Source organism: Hypanus sabinus, chromosome 17, assembly GCF_030144855.1.
Source record: "Hypanus sabinus isolate sHypSab1 chromosome 17, sHypSab1.hap1, whole genome shotgun sequence".
In the NCBI taxonomy this organism is placed as follows: domain Eukaryota; kingdom Metazoa; phylum Chordata; class Chondrichthyes; order Myliobatiformes; family Dasyatidae; genus Hypanus; species Hypanus sabinus.
This window is the reverse complement of record NC_082722.1, coordinates 53,586,194-53,609,729: the sequence shown is the minus strand read 5'-3', so window position 1 is coordinate 53,609,729 and position 23,536 is coordinate 53,586,194. Positions and strand designations below refer to the sequence as shown.

Genomic DNA, 23,536 nt, shown 5'->3' with positions numbered 1-23,536 from the left:
AAAATGCTGGTGGAACACAGCAGGCCAGGCAGCATCTATAGGAAGAAGCACTGTCGATGTTTTGGGCCGAAACCCTTCGTCAGGACCAGTAATTTGTTCATTGATTCTGTCCACTCTTTGGCCATCAGAGAGACAATAATCCTATGTCTAGTTGACTCTTGCTGAACTTCCAAAATTGTACGAGAGCACTATAAGGACAAATTAACAATGCTCAACTAGTACCCTCCATTGTATATGGCTCGTGAAACGTTTCCTTATTGCCACCGGATTAACTAATACAACATCTAAAATTTATGAACAAAATTTCTTCCCTCAAATAAATATGACATTAACGAACTTTAATGATACCCAGTAACATCAAAAGCACACAAATGGAACAGAGCGCTACACAACTTTACCCGCCTTTCCCATGACCTGATTGGATGGTCGTGATGACGGAGGAGTCACGCTCTGTTGTTGGTCATTATTGTTGTCAATCATAATAATCCCACCTCCCGCTCCCGCCGGCATCGGTTGCCCAGGGAAGCTATGGTAACCCGCACACACCAATCTTAAAAAAAACCTTTATTGAAAACCCTCGTAAAAGATGGCCATTTATGAAGTCTTTTCGCACCCCTCGCTAATCCGGTACAGGACAAGCATTTTCACTAAAGCAACGCTGTTTTTATTGATAGTTTTGGCGCTTACGTACATATCCCCACTTTTGGTTGCCTACAGGAGTCACGGTGAGTGATATGCCGTTTTTGCTCATGTCTAATGAGCATAAGGGCGAATAGCAAAATGTTATAAATGAAAATTGTTCCGACTATTAATTCATTTTACGTTCACTATTATTGGTCCAAGCAAGGAAGTACAATAGAAGGCCTTGAAATCCCCGTATTTTATACATGAAGATGGACAGTACGACAATCAGAATTAATTGTATGCTTGTTTCATTGTGGCCCAGCAGTTGTCTCACTCCTTTGAAAAGAACCTGACCAAGATATCAGAACTAGTTCAATTGTGAAAAGTGGAATTCTATATAGGAGCTTCAGTAACCTAGTAATTTTACTGAAGTAAATTGGAAACGACCACCTTTGTAGGCCCGTTTGTCTGTGCACTACTTCTGTCTGATTTCCACGACTTACTTTGAACATAAGAGTGAGGGTGGAGTTGAGAGCTGTGGAAATAGGAGGTTCGATGGTCAGGTGATTCTGTAGCTGCAAATGAAACTTATGAATGATAAGTTTCCTCCCAGGTGTTAGGGTCAAAGATGTCCAGTGATTGTTGAACATTCTCCAGGGAGAGCAACAGCCAGAAGTAATTGTACATATTGATAGAAAATGTGATGAGAGAAGAGGATGGGGCAAATGAACGTGTGGCTGAAGAACTGGAGCAGGAGGGAGAAATTCAGGTTCTTGGATCACTGAGATCTCTTCTGGGGGAGGTTGTAGCCTATTTGGAGGAATGATTTGGATTTCAGCTGGAGGAGGACTAATATTGTGGCAGGGTGATTTGCAGTGTTACTCAAGAGGGTTACTATTCTGGCAAGGGGGGTGGGACCCAAAGTGGGGCAGAATGGAAAAGCTGAGGTAAGTGTAGCTAAAGCGAGCAAATTCAGTAGGCAGGACAGGGATCAAAGAAGTTCTGATAGACAAATCTGTATTTATTTAATGCAAGAAGCCTGACAGCTCTGGTGGATGAACTCAAAGCATGAATAGCTATGTAGGACTATGATATTATTGCTAGAACAGAAACATAATTCAAGGATGGATAGGGCTGGCAGCTCTGTTCTTCAGTACAAATGTTACAGGCCTAGTAGAGGTGAAGATTAGAGAGAAGGAGGAGTTGCATTTCTGATTAGGGAAAATATGGCCATTCTTAGAGAAGGTATTCCTAGTAAATCATCACATGAAGCTATATTGGAGTAACTCAGAAATAAAAGAGGGATCACTTTGATGGGGTTGTACAACAGGTTCCCAAAAGTCAGCAGGAATTAGAGAAACCAATGTGTCAAGAGATCATGGAGTTGTAAGAATAACTGTTCTACAGCATTGATATATGCCCTATGGCCCAACTTGTCCATACTGAACAAGGTGTCTGTTCAAGCTAGCCATCTCCCTTTAAACTTTTAAAATCCGTGTATCTACCTTTATGTCTTTTAAATGTTATAATTGTACCCTTCTCTACAGCTTCCCCGGCAGCCCATTCCATATACCTACCATCCTCCATAATTCAATTAGTTTTAAAATTGTTATGGAAAAAGATGGGACTGGTGCAGAATTTAAATTCCTAAATTGACCAAGGGAAATTTATTTTAGCATGGCTGGGAGGATTAAAGAACTCTGGTTCATAAGAGATGTTGAGGCTTTTGATCCCAGAAAACGAGACATACATCAGGTAAAGTTCAAGTTTATATGCATTCAACCACACACATGCATACAACTAAATAAAACAATGTTCCTCTGGGACCAAGGTGTAAAACCACAATACATATGTCATATACAGCACATAAATAATCATAACAATGATATTAACAGCTAATAAATTTTGTAGATGTACTAGTTGACATAAAATGCATGTACGACATATAATTAAATTTACCACAGTATAATGTTACTGTCACTCTAATGTTTTTTGGGTGGTAGCAGGGTGTTCAGAAGTCTCACAGCCTGGAGGAAGAAGCTGTTATCCAGCCCAACAGTCCTTGTTCTTATTTTGCATTAGCTTCTGCCTGAAGGTAGGAGGTCAAAAAGATTGTGGGATGGATGGAAGGAGTCCTGGTCAATGCTGAGTGCTCTGTAAATGTACTGCTTCTGGCATATGTCCTGGATTGGGAAGGGGGGAGGTTAGAGAGAGAAAGCCAATGATTGCCAGCTAGGGTGAAATGAATCCCTTGAGGTGTAGATATGTAGGAATCAAGGGACGTCTGCACGAGCGCATGGAGTCCCCAAGTTAGACCAGTCGGAAGGATTTAAAAGGACACAGTTTTTTCTTCAGCGGTTTGATTGAGGCACGACTGCGCAAGTGCATGGACATCAGCGAGTTAGACCAGCATGAAGAGTTTAAAAAGAAGACAGCTTTATAGAGCGGAGGAGTGGGCGTCGGAGTAGAGGGAGTTGGAGTGGGAGGGCTTTGGCTTAACAGGATGTCAGCAATAAAGGGTAAGTTACTTGTGAAGAAGCGAAACAGGAGGTAACTCTGTGAGGCTGGTGTTCTGTTCTGGGTGTCAGATGTGGGATGTCTGGGATGTCCCAGCCTCCCAGACAGCCACATCTGCACCAGGTGTGTCAAGCTGCAGCTCCTTAGGGACCGGGTTAGGGAACTGGAGGTGCAGCTTGATGACCTTCATCTGGTCAGGGAAAGTGAGGAGGTGATAGAGAGGAGCTATAGGCAAGTAGTCACACGGGGGTCTTAGGAGACAGTTAAGTGGGGAACTGTCAGGAGAGGGAAGGGCAAGAGTCAGATACCAGAGAGTTCCCCTGTGACTGACCCCCTTAACAATAAGTACTCCTGTTTGAGTACTATTGGGGGGACCGACCTACCTGAAGGAAGCAACATTGGCCACGCCTCTGGCACAGAGTCTGGCCCTGTGGCTCAGATGGGTAGGGAAGGGAAAAAGACAGCAGTAATAGGGGACTCTATAGTTGGGGGTCAGACAGGCAATTCTGTGGACGCAAGAAAAAAATACGGATGACAGTTTGCCTCCCAGGTGCCAGGGTCCAGGATGTTTCTGATCGCGTCCATGTTGGAAGTGGGAAGGTGAACAGGCAGAGGTCGTGGTACATATTGGTACCAATGATGTAGGTAGGAAAGGGGAGGAGGTCCTGAAAACAGACTACGGGGAGTTAGGAAAGAAGTTGAGAAGCAGGACCTCAAAGGTCATCTTGGGATTACTGCCTGTGCCATGCGACAGTGAGTATAGGAGTAGAATGAGGTGGGGGATAAATGCGTGGCTAAGGGATTGGAGCAGGGGGCAGGGATTCAGATTTCTGGATCATTGGGACCTTTTTTGGGGCAGGCATGACCTGTACAAAAAGGACGGGTCGCACTTGAATCCGAAGGGGACCAATATTGTGGCAAGGATGTTGGATAAGGCTATTGGAGAGGGTTTAAACTAGAATTTGTTGGGGTTGGGAAGCGAACTGAAGAGACAGAGAAAGAGGTGGTTGGCTCACAAATAGAGAAAGCTTGTAGACAGTGTGAGAGGGAGGATAGGCTTGTGTATTTTAATGCAAGGAGTATCATGAACAAAGCAGATGAGCTTAGAGTGTGGATCAGTACTATCTCCAAGAGATAGTGTCATGGCTGCAGAAAAGCAGGAAGTCATGGAGGGATTGTCTACTGAGTCTCTGTGGGATGAAGTTAGAAACAAGAAGGGGTCAATAACTCTACTGGGTGTTTTTTATAGACCACCCAATAGAAACAGGGACATCGAAGAGCAGATAGGGAGACAGATTCTGGATCAATGTAATAATAACAGGGTTGTTGTGATGGGAGATTTTAATTTCCCAAATATTGATTGGCATCTCCCTAGAGCAAGGGATGGGGTGGAGTTTGTTAGGTGTGTTCAGGAAGATTTCCTGACTTAATATGTAGATAAGCTGACAAGAGGAAAGGCTGTACCTGATCTGGTATTGGGAAATGAACCTGATCAGGTGTCAGGTCTCTCAGTGGGAGAGCATTTTGGAGATAATGATCATAATTCTATCTCCTTTACCATAGCACTGGAGAGGCATAGGAACAGACAAGTTAGGAGTCAGTTTTATATTTCTACTTACTCCATTTAAACAATCAGGCAGAAACTTGGAAGCATAAATTGGGAACAGATGTTTTCAGGGAAATGTACAGCAAAAATGTGGCAAACGTTCAGGGGATATTTGCGTGGTATTCTGCATAGGTACGTTCCAATGAGACAGGGAAAAGATGGTAGGATACAGGAACTGTGTTGTACAAAGGCTGTTGAAAATCTCGTCAAGAAGCAAAGAAAAGCTTATGAAAGATTCAAAAAACTAGGTGATGATAGAGATCTAGAAGATTATAAGGCTAGCAGGAAGGAGCATAAGAAAGAAATTAGGAGAGCCAGAAGGGGCCATGAGAAGGCCATGGTGAGCAGGATTAAGGAAACCCCCAAGGCATTCTATAAGTATGACTATAAGTGTGACAGTGGAAAAGTGTGTATGGAACCGGAGGAGATAGCAGAGTTACTTAATGAATACTTTGCTTCATTAGACTGAACAGCTTGAGCATATAGACATTAAGAAAGAGGATGTGCTGGAGCTTTTGGAAAGCGTCAAGTTGGATAAGTCACCGTGACTGGATGAGATGTACCCCAGGCCACTGTGGAGGTGAGGGAGGAGATTGCTGAGCCTTTGGCAATGATCTTTGCATCATCAATGGGGATGGGAGAGGTTCTGGAGGATTGCAGATGTTGTTCCCTTATTTAAGAAAGGGAGTAGAGACAGCTCATGAAATTATAGACCAATGAGTCTTACTTCAGTGGTTGGTAAGTTGATGGAAAAGATCCTGAGAGGCAGGATGTATGAACATTTGGAGAGGCATAATATGATTAGGAATAGTCAGCATGGATTTGTCAAAGGTAGGTCATGCCTTATGAGCCTGATTGAATTTTTGAGGATATGACTAAACACATTGAAGGTAGAGTAGTAGATGTAGTGTATATGGATTTCAACAAGGCATTTGATAAGTTACCCCATGAAAGGCTTATTGAGAAAGTAAGGAGGCATGGGATCCAAGGGGACATTGCTTTGTGGATCCAAAATTGGCTTGCCCATGGAAGGCACAGAGTAGTTGTAGGCGAGTCATATTCTGCATGGAGATTGGTGACTAGTGGTGTGCCTCAGGGATTTGTTCTGGGACCCGTTCTCTTCATGACTTTTATAAATGACCTGGATGAGGAAGTGAAGAGATGGGTTAGTAAATTTGCTGATGACATAAAGGTTGGGGGTGTTGTGGATAGTGTGGAGGACTGTCACAGGTTACAGCAGAATATCGATAGGATGCAAAAGTGAGCTGAGAAGTGGCAGATGGAGTTCAACCCAAATAAGTGTGAGGTGGTTCATTTTGGTAAGTCAAATATGATGGCAGATATAGTATTAATGTTAAGACTCTTGGCAGTGTGGAGGATCAGAGGGATCTTGGGGTCCGAGTCCTTAGGACACTCAAAGCTGCTGCACAGGTTGACTGTGGAAAGGAAGGCAAATGATGCGTTGGCCTTTATCAATCGTGTAAGAGCTGCGAGGTAATGTTACAACTATATAGGACCCTGGTCGGACCCCGCTTGGAGTACTATGCTCATATCCGGTCACCTCATTACAGGAAGGATGTGGAAACTGTAGAAAGGGTGCAGAGGAGATTTACAAGGATGCCCTCAAATTTACCTGGTCCAGTTCCGACACCTCCCTCCCCTTGATCTTTCTGTCTCCATCTCTGGAGACGGCTTATCTACTGATATCTACTGTAAGCCTACAGACTCTCACAGCTACCTGGACTATTCCTCTTCCCACCCTGTCTCTTGCAAAAATGCCATCCTGTTCTTGCAATTCCTCCATCTCTGCTGCATCTGCTCTCAGGATGAGGTTTTTCATTCCAGGACAAAGGAGTTGTCTTCCTTTTTTAAAGAATGGTGCTTTCCTTCCTCCACCATCAACTCTGCTCTCAAACACATCTCTCCCATTTCACACACATCTGCCCTCACCCCATCCTCCCGCCACCCCATTCAGGATAGGGTTCCCCTTGTCCTCACCTACCACCCCACCAGCCTTCGGGTGCAACATATAATTGTCCGTAACTTCTGCCACTTCTAACGGGATCCCACTACCAAGTACATCTTTCTCTCCTCCCCCCTTCTACTTTCCACAGGGATCGCTCCCTATGCAACTCCCTTGACCATTCGTTCCTCCCAATCCCTTCACATCGATCTCCCTCCTGACACTTATCCTTGTAAGTGGAACAAGTGCTACACCTGCCCTTACACTTCCTCCCTCACCACCATTCAGGGCCCCAGACGGTCCTTCCAGGTGAGGCGACACTTCACCTGTGAGTCGGCTGATGTGATATACTGCGTCCGGTGCTCCCGGTGCGGCCTTCAGTATATTGGTGAAACCCTACGCAGATGGGGAGACCGTTTCGCTGAACATGTATACTCTGTCTGCCAGAGAAAGCAGGATTTCCCAGTGGCCACACATTTTAATTCCACGTCCCATTCCCATTCTGATATGTCTATCCATGGCCTCCTCTACTGTCAAGGTTGGAGGAACAACACCTAATATTCTGTCTAGGTAACCTCGAACCTGATGGCATGAACATTGATTTCTCTAACTTCCATTAATGCCCCTCCTCCCCTTTTTACCCCATCCCTTATTTATCTATTTATTTATTTATTATTCCCCCTTTTTCTCTCTCTGTCCCTCTCACAATCACTCCTTGCCTGTTCTCCATCTCCCTCTGGTGCTCCCCTCCCCCTTTCTTTCTTCCTAGGCCTCCTGTCCCATGATCCTTTCCCTTCTCCAGCTGTGTATCCATTTTGCCAATCAACTTTCCAGCTCTTAGCTTTATCCTTCTCCCTCCTGTCTTTTCCTATCATTTCAGATTTACCCCTTGCCCTCCCACTTTAATATCTCTTACTAACTTTTCTTTCAGTTAGTCCTGACGAAGGGTCTCGGCCTGAAACGTCGACCGTACTTTTTCCTATAGATGCTGTCTGGCCTGCTGTGTGTCACCAGCATTTTGTCTGTGTTGCTTGAATTTCCAGCATCTGCAGATTTCCTCGTGTTTGCGTTTACAAGGATGTTGTCTGGATTGGGGAACATGCCTTATGAGAATAGGCTGAATGAACTCGGCCTTTTCTCCTTTGAGTGACTGAGGATGAGAGGTGACCTGACAGAGGTGTATAAGATAATGAGAGGCATCCATTATGTGTATAGTCAGAGGCTTTTTCCTAGGGATGAAATGGCTAACACGAGAAGGTACAGTTTTAAGGTGCTTGGAAGCAGGTACAGAGGAGCTGTCACGGCTAAGTTTTTTTATGCAGAGAGTGATGAGTGCGTGGAATGGGCTGCTAGTGATGGTGGCGGAGGCAGATAGAATCGGGTCTTTTAAGAGACTCCTGGATAGGTACATGGAGCTTAGAAAAATAGAGGGCTATGGGTAACTGTAGGTAATTTGTAAAGTAGGTACATGTTCAACACAGCATTGTGAGATGAAGGGCCTGTATTGTGCTGTAGGTTTTCTATGTTTCTATGAACGTAGAGAACACTTAAGAGGGAAATAAGCAAGGCAAAAGGGGTCATAAGATAGCTTTGGAAGGTGAGATAAAGGAGAACTCTGAGAATCTACAAGTGTATTAAGAGCAAAGGGGTAACTAGGGAGAGAATAAAGGCTCTTGGGGGTCAATATGGTCTCTATGTGGAGGTGGTTGTGGTCTTAAATTAGTATTTCCCATCTGTGTTTAGTATGTCCTTTGTCATTCAAATAACAAACCATGGGTAACAAAGGACATTAAGGACATCCTGAAAAAAGAGGGCTTTTAAAGATGGAAATAGGGAGGAGCTGAGGACAATACAGAGGGACCTGAAAGCCAAGATCAGGGAGGCTAACGACAGGTATAGGAGGAAGCTTGAGTGGAAACTCCAGCAGAGCAACATGAGAACAACAACAGAAACGTCTCCACCCAAGCAAGGCTGCAGGCCCGGATGGTGTCAGCCCCAGGGTGCTCAAAGCCTGTGCCCTTCTTAAAGCTGTGTGGAGTACTTTGTAATGTCTTCAACCTGAGCCTGAGTCTCCAGAGGGTTCCTGTGCTGGGGAAGACGTCCTGCCTCGTCCCTGTACCAAAGATGCTGTGCCCCAGTGGCTCCAATAACTACAGACTGGTGGCATTGACCTCCCACATCATGAAGACCCTGGAGAGACTTGTTCTTGAGCAGCTCCGGCCTATGGTTAGGCCACACTTAGACCCCCTCCAGTTCGCCTACCAGCCCCGACTAGGAGTTGAGAATGCCATCGTCTACCTGCTGAACCGTGCCTACGCCCACCTGGACAAGCCGGTGAGCACTGTGAGGGTCATGTTTTTTGACTTCTTCAGTGCGTTCAACACCACCCGCCCTGCTCTGCTGGGTGAGAAGCTGACAGTGATGCAGGTGGATGCTTTCCTGGTGTCATGGATTATTGATTACCTGACTGGCAGACCACGGTGTGTGCGCTTGCAATGCTGTGTCTCAGACAGAGTGGTCAGCAGCACTGAGGCTCCACAGGGGACTGTCCTGTCTCCCTTTCTCTTCACCATCTACACCTCGGACTTCAACTACTGCATGGAGTCTTGCCATCTTCAGAAGTTTTCTGATGACTCTGCCATAGTTGGATGCATCAGCACGGGAGATGAGGTGGAGTACAGGGCTACGTGGTGTGAGCAGAATCATCTGCAGCTTAATGTGAAAAAGACTAAGGAAATGGTGGTGGACCTGAGGAGGGCTAAGGCACTGGTGACCCCTGTTTCCATCCAAAGGATCAGTGTGGACATAGTGGAGGATTACAAATACCTGGGGATACGAATGGACAATAAACTGGACTGGTCAAAGAACACTGAGGCTGTCTACAAGAAGGGTCAGAGCCATCTCTACTTCCTGAGGAGACTGAGGTCCTTTAACGTCTGCCAGACGATGCTGAGGATGTTCTATGAGTCTGTGGTGGCCAGTGCTATCATGTTTGCTGTTGTGTGCTGGGGCAGTAGGCTGGGGGTAGCAGACACCAACAGAATCAACAAACTCATTCATAAGGCCAGTGATGTTGTGGGGGTGGAAATGGACTCTCTGATGGTGGTGTCTGAAAAGAGGATGTTGTCTAAGTTGCATGCCATCTTGGACAATGTCTCCCATCCACTCCATAATGTACTGGTTAGGCACAAGAGTACATTCAGCCGGAGACTCATTCCACCGAGGTGCAACACTGAGCATCATAGGAAGTCATCCCTGCCTGTGGCCATCAAACTTTACAACTCCTCCCTCAAAGTGTCAGACACCCTGAGCCGATAGCTGGTCCTGGACTTATTTCCGCTTGGAATAACTTAATTATTTATGGTTTTATATTGCTATATTTCTACACTATTCTTGGTTGGTGCGACTGTAACAAAACCCAATTTCCCTCGGGATCATTAAAGTACATCTGTCTGGAGAAGTTCATGAAAGCTAGGGAATAGTGATCTCTAGACACATATCGCCATTCCAAAACAGGAGTGCTAATGGCCATGCACCAGTGAGGGTAAGAATTGGATTATTTGCGTATTATCGGCACCCAATTGCTCACCATTGAGAACATCTACCATAAATGCTGCCTGGGCAGGGCAAAAAGCGATCCCATCCAATAGGCGCTACAGGAGCTTCCGCTCCTGCACCAGCAGGCACAGGAAGAGGCTGTGACCCTACTGAACCTCACATCACAGCGCTAAGCAGTATTGCACCCATATTGTACTGTCTCAGAACTTTTATATTTGTGTGCTGTAGCACTTAATTTTTATTTGCAGTTATTTTGTAAATAACACTAGTCTTTTGCATTTCTGGTTAGATGCTAACTGCATTTCATTTGGCTTTGTATCTGTACTCGGCACAATGACAATAAAGTTGAATCTGATCTAATCTAATTTGGCAATATGATACAGTCAACATAGTGCCAGTGAGCAATGATTACTGGAGCAACATCTTTCGGATAGCAAATCTTTCCAATTATTTCACTTTTTCTACGTCTGCTGCTTGTTTTTTTATTTGTCTTGATTGTGTTACGGAAACTGTTGGAGGCTGTGACATACAGTTTGGATCTCGATTGAAGGATCTAATGCTATGCTGTGTCTAGAGAGCTGCCTTGTGGAGATCAGAGATGGGCTAAAAAAGTCCAGGAACAGAAGCTGACTTGTGGAAAATACCATAGATGAGGCGCTGGGTCATAGACTATTCCATCTCGAAGCGGCAAGGAAGATTGAAGCAGAGGGGTCAGCGATGGCTTCCAGTAGCAGCCGGATCGGTGGCGTTTGGATCCAGGTCGTCAGTCACTCTTTATGGAAGGACTGAATTCGTGCAGCTGCTCTCCTTGTATGCAAACAAAAAGACATTTCCCATGTTCTGAGTTTTATATGATTGTTGGATTGTACTTTACATTGGTTTCCTTCAGTTTAATGTTGGTTTCTTTCTTATGGAGGGTGTGTTTTCCATTAATATTTTGTGTGCAAGGAGTTGGGGATTTGATGCTACTGTTGCTGTGAGTGAGGGGGTCAGAATTGTTATGTGTAAGGAGTGGCTGATTGTTATTGTGGCTGTGTGTTTTTGCTGCAGGCAAGGGGGTGATTTTGGGGTCTGTGAGTTTTGTTTCTTTTCTTTTTCTTGCCGGTTGGGGGGAGTTGATGTCTTTTCTTTCATGGTCTTTCTGTATTTAATGGCTATCTGGAGTAGACAAATATCAGCGTTGTATTGTACATGCATATTTTGTCAAAAAAATGAATCTTTGAACCTTTGAATGCACAGTTGAGGAACTGCAGAGAGCAGGGTTTAAAATTTGTGGATCATTAAGATCTCTTCAGGGGAAGGTATGGGCTGTACAAAATGGACATATTATACCTCAACCCGAGGGAGATCGATATCCTAGTGGGCAGGTTTGCTTGAGCTGTTGGGGAGGGTTTAAACTAATTTGGCAGAGGGATGGGAAGTGGAGTGATAGGACTGAGGATGAGGTAGTGTGTAGTGAGACTGCTATCAGGAAGAGGCTGATGATAGGGCAAAGTTGTTGTCAATGTGATGAGTTGCAGTATAAAAGGTGGACAAAATCAGTAAGGGTGAATACTGGACTGAAGGTGTTATATTTGAATACACGTAGTATACAAAATAATGTGAGTCAATTTGTACCACAGTTACAGATTGGCAGGTATGATATTGTGACCATCACTGAGACCTGGCTAAAGAATGCATGTCTTTGGGAGCTGAACGTCCAAGGATACACAGTGTTTCGGGAGGCGGGTAGGTAGAGGGGGTGACGTGGCTTTAATGGTAAGAAATGATATTAAATCATTAGAAAGAGTTGACATAGGATCAGAAGGTACAGAATCTTTATAGGTTGAGCTAAAAAATCGCAAGGGTAAAAGGACCCTGATGGCAGTTATCTACAGGCCTCCAAACAGCTGCAGTGAGGTGGACTACAAATTACAACAGGAAATCGAAAAGGCTTGCCAGAAGGGCAGTGTTATGATAATTGTAGGGGATTTTAACATGTGAGTCGATTGGGAAAATCAGGTTGGCACTGGATCTCGAGACAAAATTTGTACAATGTCTACGAGATGGCTTTTTAGAACAGCTTATTGTTGAGCCCACTAGGGGATTGGCTGTACTGGATTGGGTATTGTGTAATGAACCAGAGGTGATTAGAGAGATGGAAATGAAGGAACCCTTAGGAGGCAGTGATCACAACATGATTGAGTTCACTGTGAAATTTGAGAAAGAGAAGCCGAAATCCGATGTGTCGGTATTTCAGTGGAGTAAAGGAAATTACAATGGGATGAGAGAGGAACTGGCCAAGGTTGACTGGAAAGGGGCACTAGTGGGAAGGACGGCAGAGCAGCAGTGGCTGGAGTTTATGCGAGAAGTGAGGAAGGTGCAAGACAGATATATTCCAAAGAAGAAGAAATTTTCAAATGGGGAAAGGATGCAACTGTGGCTGACGAGGTCAAAGCCAAATTAAAAGCAAAGCAGAGGACATACAAGGAAGCAAAAATTAGTGGGAAGACAGAGGATTGGGAAGTTTTTAAAAGCTTACAAAAGGAAACTAAAAAGGTTATTAAGAGGGAAAAGATGAACTATGAAAGGAAGCTAGCAAATAATATCAAAGAGGATACTAAAAGCTTTTTCAAGTATATAAAAAGTAAAAGACAGGTGAGAGTAGATATAGGACTGATAGAAAATGATGCTGGAGAAATTGTAATGGGAGATAAGGAGATGGTGGAGGAACTGAATGAGTATTTTGCATCAGTCTTCACTGAGGAAGACATCAACAATGTACTGGACATTCAAGGGTGTCAGGGAAGAGAAATATGTGCAGTCACAATTACGACAGAGAAAGTACTCAGGAAGCTGAATAGTCTGAGGGTAGATAAATCTCCTGGACCAGATGGAATGCACCATCGTGTTCTGAAGGAGGTAGCAGTGGAGATTGCAGCGGCATTAGCAATGATCTTTCAAAAGTTGATAGATTCTGGCCTGCTTCTGGAGGACTGGAAGATTGCAAATGTCACTCCGCTATTTAAGAAAGGGGCAAGGAAGCAAAAAGGAAATTATAGACCTGTTACCTTGACATCAGTGGTTGGGAAGTTGTTGGAGTCGATTGTCAAGGATGAGGTTACGAAGTACCTGGAGGCATATGACAAGATAGACAGAACTGAGCTTGGTTTCCTTAAAGGAAAATCCTGCTTGACAAACCTAGTGCAATTTTTTGAGGAAATTACAAGTAGGCTAGACAAGAGAGATGCAGTGGATGTTGTGTATTTGGATTTTCAGAAGGCCTTTGACAAGGTGCCGCACATGAGGCTGCTAAACAAGATAAGAGCCCATGGAATTACAGGGAAGTTACATACGTGGATAGAGCGTTGGTTGATTGGCAGTAAACAGAGAGTGGGAATAAAGGGATCCCATTCTGGTTGGCTGCCAGTTATCAGTGGTGTTCCACAGGGGTCCGTGTTGGGGCCGCTTCTTTTTACGTTGTATATCAATGATTTGGATTATGGCTTTGTGGCTAAGTTTGCTGATGATACAAAGATAGGTGGTAGTGCTGAGGAAACAGAGTTTGCAGAGAGACTTGGATAGATTGGGGGAATGGACAAAGAAGTGGCAAATGAATTACAATGTCGGAAAGTGTACAGTCATGCACTTTCGTAGAAGAAATAAACGGGCAGGCTATTATTTAAATGGGGAGAGAATTCAAAGTTCTGAGATGCAACAGGACTTGGGAGTCCTCGTGCAGGATACCCTTAAAGTTAACCTCCAGGTTGAGTCGGTGGTGAAGAAGGTGAATGCAATGTTGGCATTCATTTCTAGAGGAATAGAGTATAGGAGCAGGGATGTGATGTTGAGGCTGTATAAGGCACTGGAATACTGTGGAATACTCTCTTGGAATACTGTGTGCAGTTTTGGGATCCTTATTTAAGAAAGGATGTGCTGACATTGGAGAGGGTTCAGAGATTCACTAGAATGATTCCGGGAATGAGAGGGTTAACATATGAGGACTGTTTAACCGCTCTTGGACTGTACTCTTTGGAGTTTAGAAGAACGAGGGGGGACCTCTTAGAAACATTTCGAATGTTGAAAGGCATGGACAGAGTGGATGTGGCAAAGTTGTTTCCAATGGTGGGGGAGTCTAGTACAAGAGGACATGACTTGAGGATTGCAGGGCGCCCATTCAGAACAGAGATGTGAAAAAAATTTTTTAGCCAGAGGATGGTGAACCTATGGAATTTGTTGCCATGGCGGCAGTGGAAGTCAAGTCATTGGGTGAGGCAGAGATTTAAGGCAGAGATTGATAGGTATCTGAGTAGTCAGAGCATCAAAGGTTATGGTGAGAAGGTGGGGGAATGGGACTAAAGAGGAGATTGGATCAGCTTCTGATGAAATGGTGGAGCAGATTCGACGGGCCAAGTATGTCTCTGTGGAAAAGGTTACTTAGTTTTCCAAGCAAATTTGTTTTCTAGTAAGTAAAGTGAATTATATAAGGTTACCTTGTGGTGACCCACTTTCTGCGCAGGCGAACCGGCTCACAAATAGACAGCGCGCGGGGGGAGACTTTGATAATGCACCTCTGATGTCATTTCCGCCCGGAGAGGGCGGGTGCTAGGGATTTAAATGCCAGCACCGTGAAGTTTGAATAAACTAATCTCAAAACGACTTATCGACTGCGTGTCGTTATTTCAGCGCTGTGTGCAGCACATCGCTACATTGATGACCCCGATGGTCCAAATGGGATTTGGACCAAAGATGACTGACTCTTCATCTGTTCACGCAGTTTCACTAAAACTGCTGACTTTCTGGAAGCTGCAACCATGCGTGTGGTTTAGCCAAGCAGAAGCCCAGTTCCAGATTTGGCAGATATCCTCTGATTCCACGTGTTACTACCACGTGGTGAGTGCCCTTGACCAGGAGACGGCCGCCCAGGTTGCGGATTTCATACAGTCGCCCCCGGCAGAAGGCAAATATGAAGCATTCAAGGTGCTGCTCATTGGGACCTTTGGCCTCTCACGGCGTGAGCGGGGTGCCCGCCTGCTTCACCTGGACGGTTTGGGAGACAGACTGTCATCAGCATTGATGAACGAGATGCTGTCCCTGGCTGACAGACTCAAGCCCTGTCTCATGTTCTAGCAAGCGTTCCTAGAACAACTGCCCGAGGACATACATCTGCTGCTGGCCGATGCAGATTTCAGCGACCCCCTGAAGGTGGCGGCCCGGGCAGACGTGCTGTGGAAAGCCAAGAGGGAGAGCGTGGCGTCCGTCTGTCAGATTACCAGGCAACGCTCTCAACAGCAGACCAGACCAGGCCCGGCAGGGGGCGCACACAACACAGAGGCAGGAGTGAGGAGGCCAGTGGACAGTGGTGTTTCTACCACCAGCGGTGGGGCACAAAAGCCTGCCGTTGTTGCTGATCCTGCAAGGGCCAGCTGCCGCTGATGACTATGGCGGCTGGCCACCAGGACAGCTTCTTGTACGTCTGGGACAAACAGTCGGGACGCCGCTTCTTGGTCGACACCGGAGTGGAGATCAGCATCTTGCCCCCAACGGGGTACGACACCCGCAACAGGAAGCTAGGACCCACCCTGAGGGCTGCAAACAGCAGCACGATACGGACCTACGGCACCCGCACAGTGCAGCTGCAGTTTGGCGCTAGCTGGTTCACGTGGGACTTCACACTGGCCGTGGTGGCCCAACCACTCCTGGGGCCGGACTTCTTGCGAGCTCACAGCCTGCTGGTTGACTTGCAAGGGAAAAGACTGGTACATGCCGAGACTTTCCAGACATTCTCCCTGGGTGAAGCCAAGTTGCCAGCCCCACACCTGGACTCCATTACGCTGTCGGACAACGAATTCACCAGAATCCTGGTGGACTTTCCATTGATTCTGGCACCGCAGTTCACAGCAGCTATGCCCAGACACGGGGTACAGCATCACATTCCGACCCAGGGACCACCCCTCCACGCCCGTGCATGAAGGCTGCCCCCGGAGAAGTTTCGCCTGGCGAAGGAGGAGTTCAAGAGGATGGAGGAATTGGGGATCATATGGAGGTCCGACAGCCCATGGGTCTCCCCCCCTGCACATGGTGCCCAAAGCAGCCAGGGATTGGAGACCATGCGGCGACTACCGCAGACTGAACGAGGCTACCATTCCAGACCACTACCCCATGCCGCACATACAGGACTTTGCAGCAAACCTGCATGGGACAAGAATCTTTTCCAAAGTAGACCTCATCTGGGGATACCATCAAATCCCGATGCACTCTGAAGACATCCCCAAAACAGCACTCATCACCCCGTTCGGCCTGCTCGAGTTCCTCCGAATGCCGTTCGGCCTGAAGAATGCTGTACAGACGTTCCAGTGGCTAATGGATGCAGTGGGACGCGACCTGGACTTTGCGTTCATCTATTTGGACGACATCCTTATAGCCAGCAGTTGTCGTAAGGAGTATCTGTCCCACCTCCACCAGCTCTACTCCCGCCTGAGTGATTTCGGCCTCACGATCAACCCGGCCAAATGCCAGTTCCGTCTCGATACCATCGACTTCCTGGGCCACAGGATTACCAAAGATGGGGCAACAACTCTGCCAGCCAAGGTAGACACGATCCTCCACTTTACCTGGCCCAACACAGTCAAAGGCCTGCAGGAGTTCATTGGTATGGTGAACTTCTACCACCGTTTCCTCCCCTCAGCAGCCTGTATCATGCGCCCTTTGTACACCCTGATGTCGGGTAAAGGCAAGGACATTACTTGGGACGAGGAGGCCTCAGCCGCTTTCGTTAAAGCCAAGGAAGCCTTGGCAGATGCCACGATGCTGGTGCACCCCAGAATGGACGTTCCGACCGCCCTCACGGTGGACGCATCTGACACAGCAGTTGGTGGGGTGCTGGGGCAGCTCATCGAGGGGCGCTGGCAACCCCTGGTATTCTTCAGCAAGCACCTACGACCACCCGAACTCAAGTACAGTGCTTTCGACCGGGAGCTGTTGGCACTGTATCTAGCAATCCGGCATTTCAGGTACTTCTTAGAAGGCAGGCCATTCGCTGCATGCACGGACCACAAACCGTTGACCTTCGCATTCACGAAGGTGTCCGATCCCTGGTCGGCTCGCCAGCAGCGACATCTGTCCTACATCTCCGAGTACACGACGGACATCCAGCATGTCTCGGGAAAGGACAACGTCGTGGCGGATGCACTCTCCAGACCAGCTGTCCAGGCCCTGTCCCTGGGGGTGGACTATGAAGCACTGGCGGAGGCGCAGCAGGCAGACGACAAGATGCCCAGCTACAGGACCGCAGTCTCAGGTTTGCAGCTGCAGGACTTTCTCGTAGGCCCAGGTGATAGGACCCTCCTGTGCAACGTGGCTACCAGCCAACCTCGCCCCATCGTCCCGGCAGCCTGAAGCGGTGAGTTTTTGAATCCATACACGGTTTGGCACACCCATCTATCAGGACAACTGTCCGGCTGGCCTTCAGCAAGTTCGCGTGGCACGGACTTCGCAAGCAGGTCAGTGAATGGGCCAGAACGTGTGTGCAGTGCCGAACAGCCAAGGTGCAGCGGCACACTAAAGCCCCACCGCAGCAGTTCAAACCCACCCACCGGAGGTTCGACCACATTCATGTGGATATTGTGGGCCCCCTACCAGTGTCCCAAGGAGCACGGTACCTCCTAACGATGGTAGACCGGTTCACGAGATGGCCAGAGGCGGTCCCGCTCACCGACACATCTGCCAATTCCTGTGCCCGAGCACTGATCGCAACCTGGGTAGCACGCTTCGGGGTACCGGCCCACATTACCTCCGACAGAGGCGCCCAGTTCACCTCCAGCCTGTGGTCAGCTATGGCCAGCCTTTTGGGGACACAGCTGCACCACACTACTGCCTACCACCCACAGTCGAACGGACTAGAGGAACTCTTCCACCATCACTTGAAGTCGGCTCTCATGGCCCGCCTGAGAGGACCTAACTGGGTGGATGAGCTTCCCTGGGTCCTGCTTGGAATTCGTACAGCGCCCAATGAGGATCTGCACGCCTCGTCGGTCGAGTTGGTGTACGGCGTGTCCCTGGCCATCCCGGGAGAGTTCATACCAGCCCCAAGGGGGCAAGAGGAAGAACCCGCAGCAGTCCTGGACAGACTATGCGAAAGGCTCGGCAACCTGGCCCCTGTACCAACTTCACAGCATGGACGGACCCCGACCCACGTACACAAAGACCTGCAGAACTGTAAGTTTGTGTTTGTACGAAGGGGCGGACACCGGGCACTGCTACAGCGGCCGGACGAGGGGCCATTCAAGGTGATCAACAACGGGTCCACGTATGTTCTGGACATTGGGGGGAAAGAGGAGGTTTTCACAGTGGACCGACTCAAACCAGCCCATGTGGACGGCACAGCTGGTCGAGGTTCAGGCACCGTGACGCAGAGGCAGACCTCCCAAACAGAGGCTGATCCAGACTGTGGACATTGGGGGGTGTATCGCCGGTTCTGGGGTGGGGTTATGTGGCGACCCACTTTCTGCGCAGGCGAACTGGCTCACAAATAGTAACTATGGTAATGGTAACTATGGAGACTATGGTAATGCACCTCTGACGTCATTTCCGCCTGGAGAGGGCGGGCGCTGGAGATTTAAATGCCAGCATCGCGAAGTTAACGACTTAACGACTGCATGCCGTTATTTCAGCGCTGTGTGTAGCACATCACTACAACCTGTGGTTTGTTATTTCACAAACTTGTATAACAAGTTATACTTCAATTTCTTGGGCGAAAAATTCTTGGAACCAGGGTGTGTGGTAACACTTGTGTGTTTGATGGTTGTTAACTCAAACAAAGCATTTCAATGTACGCTTTGATGGAATACGATAAATGAATCTGGAATCTGAAGTATTTTCAGAAATGACAGTGAACAATTTCGATTTGCTTTTCCTTTCTATTTGATCGTATATCTGAGTCTGCTTGCTAGTTCTTTATTTGTGTGCCAAGTTATTGCTTCTTTGCTGCTAGGCTCTCTAGGTATTATTTCTTAGGCATTCTGCTTTATTTAGTTAACAATTTTTTGCTTCATGATTTTCTGAGACTGTTGTAGTTGTAATAAATATTGTGATATGTAATTAAGGTACACATTGGAGCTTGATGGGATGTTTGTAAAATTTTAAATTTAGTTTAACTTAGTGTTTGGTATGTACATGCCATTGATTAAACCTGATTTTGTTCCTGCAGGGTTTTGGTTAAAGGTAAACACATACGAAGAGCAGCCAAATGTTAAGTTCCAGTACCAAGTTTTAATGATTGCTGCAACCAGTACAAGTGGTGACTTTGTGGCATGGAGTACATTTGAGAATTTCAATAATCTACAAGGGGACCATCTTCGAGTTCCATTAGTGACAGTAAGTCATTCAATGTGATATTTATGTCATTAATCTAAGCAGATCCACTGGAAAGAGGAAAGGCATTCCACGTGATCTCAAAGACACCATAATCACAAGAACAGAAACAGATCTAATCATGGTTACCACAGAAGTACTATTCCCCATCATTTCCTAGTGGCTATGGAAGTGTTTACTGAAGTATGGATTCAGTTTATTTCGAAAAACAATGGACATGATTTTTGTTGTCCACAAATTCAAGAGGAATACAGGAAACAGCAACAAAACCCTGTACATGTCCTCCCTTCCAAGATCCTGTGAATTGTTTGTAATGAGCAGTATGCAAGTCAGAAACGTGGCTACCATCCGAGTTCCTAGGTGACTGAAGATGCCTGTCGCCCCACGGCAGTTGATAGATTCATCCCAGCTGGTCGCCCCAAAGCCTGTTCATATATAAAGGCTTGCCTGAAGCAAAAATGGGCAGTAAACTTGTAAAAAGGAGACCTATGTGAATTGGCTTACAGTGGCAACCTGCTTGCAGCTTTCCTTTAAGTAGGGCAAAATTATATTTCATTGGTATGGGCCACAATTAAACAATTAATCAAGTGATTCTTCAATGACATGCAACATATCACTGTGCATAAATGTGTAAGCCATGTACCAGGTGAATAAAGGGCCATCATGAAAATGTAAGACATTGTGCAATTTGTATTTTTGTTTATGTTTTAGCTTTTTTATTGAAGTGTGGCTTTTCTCATGGTAGTATTTTCTCATAGTATAATACTTGAGAAAAGTGTGAGCTTTTCTCAAGTATTAGAGGCTAGTTCAAAGGAGATGTGCGGAGTGAGTTTTTTTACACAGAGCATGGTAGGAGCCTGGAATGGGCTGCCAAGGAGAGTAGTGGATGCAGATACAATAGTTGCATTTAAGAGGCTGTTGGACTCATGCATGGATCATGTGGAGACACAAGGGAATTAGTTTCAGATGTATTTATCATGTATACATGGAAACAAATAGCAAAATGTGTTGTTTGCATTAATGATGTGCTGGGGGTAGTCTGTAAGTGTCACCACACATTCCAGTGCCAATGTAACATTTCCACATTGCTCAGCAGAACAGCACAGAACACAGCAAAAGAACAGCAAAATTTGCCCTTTTCATCCTTCACACCCACCCATACACAGGGATAGTCCTTCAACTACAGGATAAGTCTCCAGTCTCAAGGCTTCGGCGTCAGGCTTAAATTTCTCGATTTCCAATTGATCTTCAGGTTTCTGTCTTTGGTATCAACCCCCAGACTAGCCAATGACAGGACTCTGATTGGCTCACTGACTGACCTGTCCTTGTGCCCCCTGCATGCACGGACTTTTGATCCTGGGACCTACCAACCTGGGACAGCTTGACATCCACGTATTTCTTTCATCACCTGTCCAAGTCACTGGCTTTTGAGCAGAGCAGAGGCCTGGATTTTGGAATCGTTCATCACCTACCTATGTCACTGGATTTCGAGAGCGGAGCAGAGGCCTTACCTCTAACTCTTCCACATCCATGTCCACAAACTCTAATCTGACCTCAATTTCCCCTCTCTGTCCCCAAAGCCATCACAATGAACTTAAAAACAATTAAATCCAAACTGCAATCTAGATGGAGACCACTGCTTGGTGCTGTCTTGACTGGAGCTAGTTTAATTTGGAATCATGTTTGACACAGATATTATGGGCTGAAGGGACCATTTCTGTGCTGTACAGATCTGTTCTATAATGCTATGTTATACTGTTTTAGACTGATATTTTATTTGCTTCTGCATACTCAAAAACATAGTAAAATAAATTTTAAGTCATTTAACATGACATTTTTGTAGGCTTTAGAAGAAGACATAAATCAAGATGGGAAGATGGACCTTCTGAATTTCCGCCTAGAGCTTCCACTGCAATCATCAGAGCATGTGTACAGTGTACAACTTCTTTTGACCTTTTCATACCAACTTTTTGTAAGTGTTCATTATAGTTCCATTTCTCTTACATTGAAGTCCACTTTATAAAGGCTGACTTATATTTATCAAATCTCATTCTGTGAAAATAATCCATTCCATTTTTATCTAATCTGAGTATATATGCATTCTGTTCAGAAATTATATTGTTAGCTATCCTGGTGTGAAATGTTTTTAGTGATATATAGGTAGTCCCTGAGTTACGAACATCCGACTTACGGACATACTCTTACTTATGAACTGAGGAAGGACAACGCTGTCTGCCATTTTAAGTTGGATCATGACGCTGTCTGCCATTTTAAGTCGTTGCCGTTGACACTATGTTGAGTGTGTAACTTTGTATTTGGCTTAAATTTTTCTTAGCAAGATTCACCCCTCCCCTCGTTCTGGTCAGCTGGTGGCGCAGTGAGATCAGTGCTGGGCTCGAGAACGGAGTTTCCTGAGTTTGATCCAATGACAGACTGCTCCTGTGCCGGTTTGATGTTGATCCAGTGACTCCTGTACTATCCGTTCCAGATTGATGTCGAGCTCGCAACTCAACCTTGTAAAAAAAAGCATTGCCACCTCCAGTTTAAATTTCCATGCGGAATATTGTGGAGGATCATATGCCCAAACCCAGCACAGTCGCCACTTGTCCCATTTAACCTGGCTCAGTGCAGTGGACTTTAGGACCCGGGCAATTCAGTGTGGTGGTCCTTAGGACCCAGCAGACCTCGGGAGCCGGTGGAGCTCGGGACCTGCGGCCCACAGTGTTTCTGTTCCATTGACGGGAAGCGATCGCAATTGAAAATAAAGTGGAAATAATAAAGTGTTTGGAAAGAGGTGAAATGCCATCAGTCATTGGAAAAGCGTTAGGCTACAGTCGCCTCACACTTTTAGGAACAATTTTAATGGATAAAGTGAGAAAGGCTCTGCCCCAAAGAAAGCTACAATCATTACTAAGCAATGCAATGGTTTAATTATTGTGTTTTGGGGTTTTGGGTTTTTGATCCTCACATCAATCCGGCATGGTGGAGAGCGCACTCAATAGCGGTCTGTCACCGGATCGAACTTGGGAAGAAGTTCCCGAGCCCAGCATTGAAACATATGTTCTTAAGTGTTTTATATGCATAGAAAGGTAAAATATATACTATATACTAAGACAAACGCTTGACTAACTGATGCTAAATAATACCGGATGTATCTGTTCCAATTTACTGACTAACAGAACTTCTGATTTTTTTTGATTCCCAATCAAGATAACCCACGCATTTTCGATCCCGATCAAGATAACCCACGTACATCCTCCTGTATAATCATCTCTAGATTACTTATAGTACCTAATACAATGTAAATGCTAAGTAAAATAGTTGTTATACTGCATTGCTTAGGGAACAATGGCAAGAAAAAAAGAAAGTCTGTACATGCTCGAGCAACAAGTGCTGGAAGGGCACTTCCGGGTTTTCTTGATTCGCACGTGCAGGATTCGCGGATAAGGAGGGCCAGCTGTGTATCCCTTTGCTCACATTCTTTAATTCTTTCAGATATCAGAAATCTTGGACTTAATATTAACATAATTTTGACTGCCATTTGCAGAAGAGTTCAATATTTCTATCCTTCTGTACATGTAATAGTGCATCTTATTTTCATGTTTGAACGATTACCTCCATCTTGAGGCCAGTTTCTTAGTTTTCTAGTTATCCAAATATTAAGGCAAATCTTAAATTAGCCTTTATTTGTTTTCTGTATATGGCCAGTGAGCTTAAATGATTTAAACATGGAGTACCTGACTGGCGTACAGGAGTGAGATAGATCAGCTGGTTGAGTGGTGTTGCAGTAATAATAACCTTGCACTCAATGGCACTCTGACCAAGGAATTGATTGTGGACTTTAAGAAGGGAAGTTGACACACCAGTCCTCATTGAGGGATCAGCACTGGAAAGGGTGAGCAGTTTCAATTTTCTGG

The 23,536-nt window shown here is 45.8% G+C and overlaps 1 protein-coding gene across 1 annotated transcript in view; it reads left to right on the top strand.

Moving 5' to 3' along the window:
- Window positions 1-497: 497 nt before the first annotated feature.
- tmem231 (transmembrane protein 231) overlaps window positions 498-23,536 on the top strand; it is a 47,845-nt gene continuing 24,806 nt past the window's right edge. Inside the window, exons 1-3 of the mRNA XM_059993099.1 lie at window positions 498-725; window positions 19,456-19,622; window positions 21,463-21,591. Of these exons, the coding sequence (XP_059849082.1) occupies window positions 587-725; window positions 19,456-19,622; window positions 21,463-21,591 (435 nt within the window). The 5' untranslated portion in view covers window positions 498-586. The remainder of the gene's footprint in view (window positions 726-19,455; window positions 19,623-21,462; window positions 21,592-23,536) is intronic.